At 38.3% G+C, this 8,819-nt stretch overlaps 1 protein-coding gene across 1 annotated transcript; it reads left to right on the forward strand.

The window, feature by feature from the left end:
- The first annotated feature begins 566 nt into the window (after positions 1 to 566).
- Positions 567 to 6,933, forward strand: LOC111870627. Its single transcript, XM_023863073.1, has 3 exons — positions 567 to 779; positions 3,575 to 3,750; positions 6,713 to 6,933. Exons 1-3 carry the CDS (start codon positions 728 to 730, stop codon positions 6,785 to 6,787), a joined length of 303 nt encoding a protein of 100 aa, XP_023718841.1. The 5' UTR covers positions 567 to 727; the 3' UTR covers positions 6,788 to 6,933.
- Positions 6,934 to 8,819: the final 1,886 nt, after the last annotated feature.

Below are 8,819 nucleotides of genomic sequence, written 5' to 3' on the forward strand. Positions count from 1 at the left end.
ACCGCCATACTGGCCTATTATACTAGCCCCAGATGATAGATGATGGTGATTGAATGGTTTGCAGGGAAACCCGAAGTACTGTGATAAAACATGCTCCAGTGCAACTTTGTCCACCACAAATCCCACATTACCTCACCCGGGCCGCCACGGAGCTCACTTTACTAAATCTTGAATCCTATTCAATAGTAAACAAAATTGCCATTAGAGGGCACAAACACTCAACTATAGATCCGCGTTTAGTGCGTAGTCAATGAAATTATCGCCAGAGTGCATTTCTATCGATTATATTTTCAGTTCATTTAATTTGATCCGTGGTAATTATTATTGTCTACATACAATGATACTTAATTTGGATTTGCATAACTGATCCCTGATGTACATGTTCCTTCTGAGAACCATCGCTCTGTGGTAGGTAGATGTAAGTGGGAAAAGTCCAAAACCCCAGTAATTCTGAAAACAAAAATTATGTCTCATGGCCGGCATGTGTAGCCGTCTTTGTCTTAGCACTAGAGATAACCGTGCCTTTTTTGTCTATAACCGTTGCTCGGTCGAAACAGTGATCCGTGGTCAATTCTTATCTGCCGCATTCTGTTACCATTACTTTGCTTGTCCTCGTAGGGCTGATTTTTGCCTGCAGATATAGTCGCCATTAACAATTAGGTAGTTGAAAGGGAAGAAGTGTTGCAGATTTTATTCAGTTCAAGAAGTAACAGGCCTAGGCATTACAATGCTAGGAAGAATTGTCCTTCCGATAGTAAGGAAGTCACTCTCATACAATGGTAAGATTAATGTAGCAAAACGGATGAAATAAAATACAATACAATGTTTTAGCACTCCGTTTATCCGCAAAGGAGGTAATATGTAGCCTCATGACAAATTTTACAAAATTATTTCCTGATGCATATTGTATATAAACTGAAATAACATACAGATAATCAGAGAACGTAAGTCTAATCCTGTTGATTTTGGCTGCTGTGAATTCACTTCATACATAGAGTTTTTGTTAAATGTTAAATTTCCTTAAGAACATCGATTTTATATCTTGAAATAATCCTGTTTCTTTTTAACGTAATTCTTATAATTTTGAATGGATGGTGTCGTCTAGCATGATATAAACCTTTGGCTGGATTGTGTACATTGCAAGCAGGTTTTATAGGATGATAGGATATTAAGAATTTAAAACAGTGTCAGTGAGTTAACATTGTTACTCAAGTAATTAAGTTGAAATGACAGCGAGTAGAGTAACTGTTTTATCAGAGTACCCTGCCCATTTTATGCGTTCTATGCAGAAAGTGCGTAAAAGAAGTGCAAAAGTATTACCTCCCAAACTAGTCACAAGGTTTCCTTTTGTGTTGGTAATTTATGATAAAGCAGTTAGGTGAGCTTGATTTTGATCTGCATTTGATGTAGCTTAGCATAGTGATGGGCTGTGGTCTAGATGGCCAGGGTTCAATTCCTGGCAAGGATAAGAGATTTTTCCCTTCTCCATGGTGTGCATGCCAACCCTCAGGTCCGTCCTGCCTCCTATCCAATGGGAGGCCCTTTCTTCTGGTGGGGGGATAAATTAGCCAGGGCATGAAACTCTTCCACCTGGTGCTCAAGTCAAGAACTGTGGAGCTATACTGTCATTTCCCCCATGTGTCTTCATGGTGTTGTGGTTAATTAAGCACAGGGACAACTTTACATTCTTTTACCTTAATACATAGTACGATATTACGCTACATCAAGCACAGACTTGCTGTTTCTCTCAAAAAGTATTTTGTTGTGCATAGCATTGGAATGTAATAGAGATGGCATTAAGATAACTTTTGTATGAATCATTTATATATATATATATTTAATTGACCACCTCTGTGATCAGAGTTCCTGGCTACAGATCCATGGGTCTGGGTTTGATTCCCGGTGCTACCAGATTTTTTTCTGAGAAGTAGTGGGACTGGAACAGGGTTTGCTCAGCCTCGTGAGGATAATTGAGGAGCTATTTCAAGGAAATAGTGGCTTCGGTCAAGAAAACCGAGATTAAGGGCTGTGGGGATTCGTAGCGCTGACCACGCAACACCCTCTATCCACAAAAGTTTGCACTAACTTTGCTGACATGTGGCAGTTGCTCGGTCGGTATAGTTTACTTGCGGACTAAAACCACAGAGTTTGTTTTGTTTGTATATATATTTAATTAACTACAAGGAAAGAATATTTGTAACTATACTATGTAATATGTGTGGTGAAATTAGCTTAATAACTAGATTCCTGCAATGAATAAGTGGATATTAGGAGAAGATTCATAAAAAATGCATTTTTAAAATATATTGGAGTACATGTTTCCACTTGTGTATATTTAAGCATTCTTAATTAAATGTTTCATTTCGTACAAAGTCAAAGGTCACCACTTATCTGACACTCAGTTTGGCTTTCTTTCTACCTGTGAATCCATCTTAACCCGTAGCAACTGGTTACCATATTGTAGAGGTGTTAGAATTTATTTAATTGATGTTACGTTGTAGGTTCTTAGCTCTTACTGCCCTTCCAGTGACCATTTCAGAGCCAGCAATCAAGATTCTAACATGTGGATAATACTACCCTTTTGCCCTTGGTATCTTGGTGTGTCAGCATAGTTGAAAAAGTGTTAAAAGACTCCTTATGCAGCCTCTCCACTCCTTCATACTGGTTTATATAACTATGCATCCTACACTATAAGTATAAGTATCTGAAAGTCAGGACAGCATTTTCCAATTGCAATTTTTAGTAAAACTTTATAATATGCTGACACCATGACCAGTGTCATGTGTTCGGACAAATCAAATGTGATAACTTGGCATAGCATGTCCTCAGGTTGCAGGTGTAGAAGACAGCATCCATATGGGGTTAGGGGGGTAGCTATAAATATTTTAAATAAGCAGTCACAGCCAGCAAAGAGTGCTCCTCCAGCTTAGAAGCATGACAGGGGGCTAAGAACCCATCATAATAAACCACAGAATGTTACACATAGCCTCAGACTTGTTATGTGCTTTTGAACATGGTAGTGAACCTTCATATTTCTTAAAAGGTGGGAAATTTTGTAAATAGCTGAGAGACTATTAGCTTCTTGAGAAGAGCTGTGCTGCATGGAGTTAGCAGGCTATTAGCTAATTTGCCATAAAGCTTTCCCCAGAGTATGGTAAATTATTCAGCGCATTTGCAGCAGAAGTTGCAAAAATGCTGCTGTTAGCTTTTTGATGTTTGTCCATCTGTCTAAATGAATTTTTATTACATTTGGTATTAGAGAGATTTGCTAAAATTTGTTCACATACCACAACAGTAATGTACACTTCACATGAACACCTGCATGCATATCAAGCATAACTTGAAAAATATTTATCAGAGATAGAGAGCTCCAAATAAAAGCTGTAGAGAGAAAGGAAACACACAGTTTGTGTCCAGTACCATATTTTTGTAGGCCTTAAGTTTTTGAGGCCAACATAAGGGATAAGCTATATGTACATTTTCTAACTTATTGATTTCTGATGCCCAAACTCTTTTTCTTATACATAGGTTGTGTTTCACGGATGTTTGCCACTCATGAGTACTTTGTTTTCAGAAGCAGCTGTGGCACATGTGAGGGCTTACCATCCACCAGCCCATTATAAACCACCAACCATGGATGATCTTCCTGTTCCACAAGGATCATGGCAGACACAACATGATTCTAACCAAACTAAATACAACATACATTTGATCGGAGGGGTTACATTACTGACATTCACACTGGGGTTTGTAAGTATTTTTAGTCTTCTTTTTTTTTGTGAAGGATGGGGGGGGGTGATAAAAACTGGCATCTTATAAAGAGTTCTGTCTTCTGGGATATAAAGCTGTATAGTCTGATGTGTAACAGAACTTTTGCTGCCCCACGTTAAGGGAAGCCACTTTTAACAGGTCTTTTATTGCAGGCTTGGCGATGCCTTGCGTTGTGTACTACTTTTAGCAATACAATATGGGAGTTGGGCGCCGTTACGTGGTCTGGTAACCATGTTGAATTATTTGTAATGTGGAAAGGACAATGTCCTGGGTTCGAGCCTTGAGAATCGGTCTCGGGGCTTAAGAGGTCTTGCTTGACGAGAAGGGATCACACACACAGTGCAGAAGTCCTCAGACCACCACAAAGCACTGATAGTTAATGTACTTGGTTTATTCAGCACTACACATTTACTTTACAACAGCAGTTCTAGAACTCTGATAGGCTTTAACCCACGATGTACACAAACTTGGATGAGTACAGTACTAGGCAATGATGGGCAGTCTTCCAGCCTAATTAACGTGTTTTAATCCTACATTACTTGTGTGCCCTGTAGTATCTACTCTTCTGCTTCTGCTCTTGTCTACTTCTTGTCTACCTGTCATCCAGGGATCAACCCCTTTAAATACTAAAGAATGACACAATGTCCTGGAATCTTCCCCTTCGAGAATGTTGTCGAACTCTTGATATTTTTGCTGCATGACATAATGCTCTGGAATCTTCCAGATCCTTCTCGAAGCTTCTTTTAAATGTTTTTCAGGTCGAGAACATTCTGGAAGCTTCCTTTAATTAGGCTGGAAGTGGGATGAATAATCATCAACGTACCACACCGACTATTAAAGAACCTTCTGTTAGCTGCTTATCTGCATATTGCTTATTGCAATTTCTTAGAACAGTTAATGCAAGACTGGGCATAAGTTACATTTAGTATAGAATTTGTACTAAGTAACAGCTGTCATAGGTAGGTAGGTCGGTAGGTAAGTGATCAGTTACAGATGGAAGTCAACCGATATATTGGAGGAACATGTCAGTTCCATCTTCAGTGTCAAAGAATAAGCTGAGCAGGCAGGTGGCAAGCAGAGCAGCTGTGCGACATCTTCCTCCAAAAAGTCTGAAGACTTCATGCGGACTACACAGTAGTATGTCCCAGAAGATAGAACTCTTTATGTATAAAAATCATAGAAATTATCATAATACTTGTAATATCTGAAAGTGGTTGGAATACAGGATCTTCAAGCTCAACTTCTAATCACATATGTGTGGTCTGACCATAAAGTTCGCCGACTCATCATGGTAAAAGTGCTACATACCTCATTGTTGAAATGGTCACTTTCAAAGTACTCCCACTGGGAAGCTATGCACTGATGGCCAGCTCCTAGTCCACCCTTCAAAACATTTTTGGAACTGGTTTTGTGGGATGGCCTTCACAGCTGCCATCATATTACTCCTGATGTCATCAGTGTCATCAAAATGCTTTCCTTTCAATATTTCCTTTATCTTTGGGAACAGAAAAAAGTCGTTGGGTGCTAGATCCGGTGAATAGGAGGGGTGTTCCAGCACAATTATTTGTTTACTAGCTAAAAACTCTCTCACAGACAGTGCTCTAATTCAAGCTCAGACATTCTCATGATGGCACACCGAAACACACTCAGACAGTAACAGATGCCACCCAGAAAGAGACTGCCATAGACCAACAACACAGCTGTGAAACGCTGATATGCCATCATCAAACCATGCTGAGGTTTCTATTTGCTGCTGCCCTGCTAAGCAGATGGTTGCTAGTTCACGAACTTTACTGTCAGACCTTGTATTGCTCTACAACTCTAAGCTTTGAAGAAATAATGCAGGACTGGGAATACCCATTCCTTTTTGGCACATTTGCAGTGTAGTTGAAAATTGCAAATATTAGCCATACCGTATTCATCTGTTCATCATACTGTCTGTGCCTAACCTAACAAGTCAAAAACTGCCAAATCCATTTTCAGGAATTTTGATACTAGGAAATTTCACTAAAATTTGCCAGCACATTCCCTTCGTGTTTAAAATCAGACAATAGCAGACACTACATACAAAACCCGTGTGGAGGCGGGGTCAAATACCTCGACCGTGACCCTGCGAGTCGTAAGAGGCGACGAAAAGGGAAGTCTCAATTCAGAGACAGTAAAATACGGTCACGAGTCCCAAGGGACTCGGACCCAAGAAAGACTGCGCTGGCAAGGGCCAGCAGCATATACAAAAGACAGACCCGTCCTCTCGTCGGAGAGGGCGCCACACAAAATCAAGACCATAAATGTCAAAGAGTAATAAATATCTGGTCATGATCGACACCAAGACTTACTTACTGACTGACTGACCGACCGTCAGTCGCAATGTGACTGTGACTATGACTATGACTACATACAAAAATCGAACTGTGTTTATTCAAACATCCTATGTAAGACTTGACAGACATGAAATAAAGAATTGTAGATAAAAATAATATTAGGTTTATGCCCAGTACATTGCATGATATATTTATGCTGCATAAAGTGCTCCCATATAAAATATAGGTTTGATAAATTTTTCTCTTTATTGCTGTCTTATTGGATATAACACTGTGTAGTCCATTGGAATTTAACTGATGTTTCTCTGAAATGTCAGTTGCCTTTCAACAGACTATATGATGTTATAGCCCAGAAGGTGGAAATCTTTAGGGAAAATACTTCATAGGCAGTATGATGGTGGTAAGTGATTAGGTTCTTGCTCTTCTTGATACATAACAGAAGACTAGGACTGTTTGTAACAGAAATATTATCTTGATTAGTGAACACAAATTACATTATAAGATTGTTGATAATCTCTGTTTCCTGTGAATTTACTCATACTCATAGAACTGTTTTTTCTGCCCAGATAATGATGTTTTTATTTACCATGTTTTCACTTTTACTGTACCTTTTCTTTTAGGTTGCCAAAAGTGGTATCATTGACTTTAACACATCTCCTCCAACACTGACAAACGAAGAAATTTCTCAGATGTAGACAGAAAATGTAAGAGGAACACATAAACACTTGTGTAGTTGAACTTCTGTTAGTGTATATATGAATACTGTTATAAAAAATACATTAGTGTCTGTTTTAAATGTAATTTGTTTATTCTAATAAAATGAAAGGTGGATCAAGCTCAATACCGCGTACTGTGAATTGTAAAATCCAGACACTATTTATTTATTTTTTTCTGATGTTACTCTCAGATAGTACTAATTTTAGTTTTGTACCTTTCAGTAGAATGTTGCTGATTTAAAATAGTTTTCACTGCAGTTACACTTCCTGCCCTTTAAAAATGAGAAGTTAAAGGCTTACACCATCAAACATGTAAGTCATATACAATGTTTTGTGTCTTATGGACAACAAAACAAAAGAATGTGTATTATCTGTTTCACTGGTAAAGATATAACAAAGGACTACCATTGCTGTGTGCATCAGAGTTCAGCACCCAAGAAAACATTCTAAAATAAGTCATGTATAATGTTTTTTGTCTTACGGTCAACAGAGCAAAAAATGATCTGGTTTTCTGGTAAAATTGCAACAAAGATCTATTGTTATGGGCAAGAGAGATTGCACTATAAAACAGAATTATACAAGATAGTGACAAGAGGGATTCTGTAGTGAGAATTTCCTTTATTCATCCAATAAAATGTACTTCTAAATGAACTGTTAGGACTGATGAATGGTTATGTGATTTCTACAAGACTAAAAGTTTGTTCCAGTTCTTGAGGGTTTAAGGGAAGTGGTGGTTAGTTCTGTAGACTTAAAAGATGGGCAAACAAGTCTAGAAATATTTTGTGGGATTTAGGGTTCAACCAGAGAGAAACTGAAGGTAACAGACAGGTTTTAATTGGAAAACGTGACATTAGAGAGAAACATGTGTCTTTCATCAGAGAGATTTTTCATGTACATGGATGAAACTTGTCCTTTCCTCTCGTGTAAGGGGAATTCAGTGATTGTGTTGACCATTAATTGCCATTGTGAATTCAACATTCTGAAGAAGTGCTGATACTGAATTTGTACAAATTCTAATTTATAAACCATCATCCTGGCCTGAATCCCTTAGAAATAATCTGGCATGGTTAAAACATGTTTCACAGAGAAGTGTTACACTAAAAATAAGATGTGAAAACACTGGGAATAAACAGATGAAATCCTATCTGTTGCCATGTTAAGAATCTTGAAAGGTCATACTTGGGAAATTACACTTTGATTAAGCTAAGAGTAGGACAACTGATAATTCAATTACTTGCTTGTGATTGTGATACCAATGATGTGTCTAGTTAGGTAGAACACGACACTACCAATGAACTTTTAAGGAATAAACTAGCATTTTTCACTCTTAAAACTTTCCTCTACATATATATATATATATATATACACACACACACACTTAGAGTCATTAAGTTCGTGGAAAGTGGTTTTATCGCATCGTATTACAACGTATTCACATACACTTATGGAGATCCACATCACCCCTCAGAATAGTTGCCGTTGGTCGCTATGCAAGTCTGCCAACGTTGATATAGCTGTCGAAAACATTGCTGAAACATATTGACAGTAAATTCCCGTACGACGCTTTGTGGCCATTCCACGAACTTATTGACTGTGGTAGAGAGTATATATCCTGTATACAGTATGTCCCAGGAGGAATGTGCCAGACTTCGGGAGGGTGTTCCTTATGTTAAAGTATGCCGATATAACTCAAAACACCTATGTCCAAAGTTGAACGGTTACGGAAATAATGGCCCAAGAAAAGTGTGGTCTTCTGGCTAGTCCATGCACTGTACCTGTCAGCTGACAAATCTTATCGATGTTTGTCCTTGAGTGTGGTGTTAACAGTTCACACTAGCCGTAAGCTTAAGCTTATACCAGAATGCGTAGTCAGCCATGTTACTTCAGTGCTTGCCATTCACGTGTCATGTATAGTGCTTGGAACCCTATGGACAACTATGACATGGCATGTGAGTTTTTTTTTTTTTTTTTTTTAGTTTAATTTTATTACTTCATGTCCCTTCCAAGTTTG

The sequence above is a fragment of the Cryptotermes secundus genome, unplaced genomic scaffold (genome assembly GCF_002891405.2).
Source record: "Cryptotermes secundus unplaced genomic scaffold, Csec_1.0 scaffold529, whole genome shotgun sequence".
In the NCBI taxonomy this organism is placed as follows: domain Eukaryota; kingdom Metazoa; phylum Arthropoda; class Insecta; order Blattodea; family Kalotermitidae; genus Cryptotermes; species Cryptotermes secundus.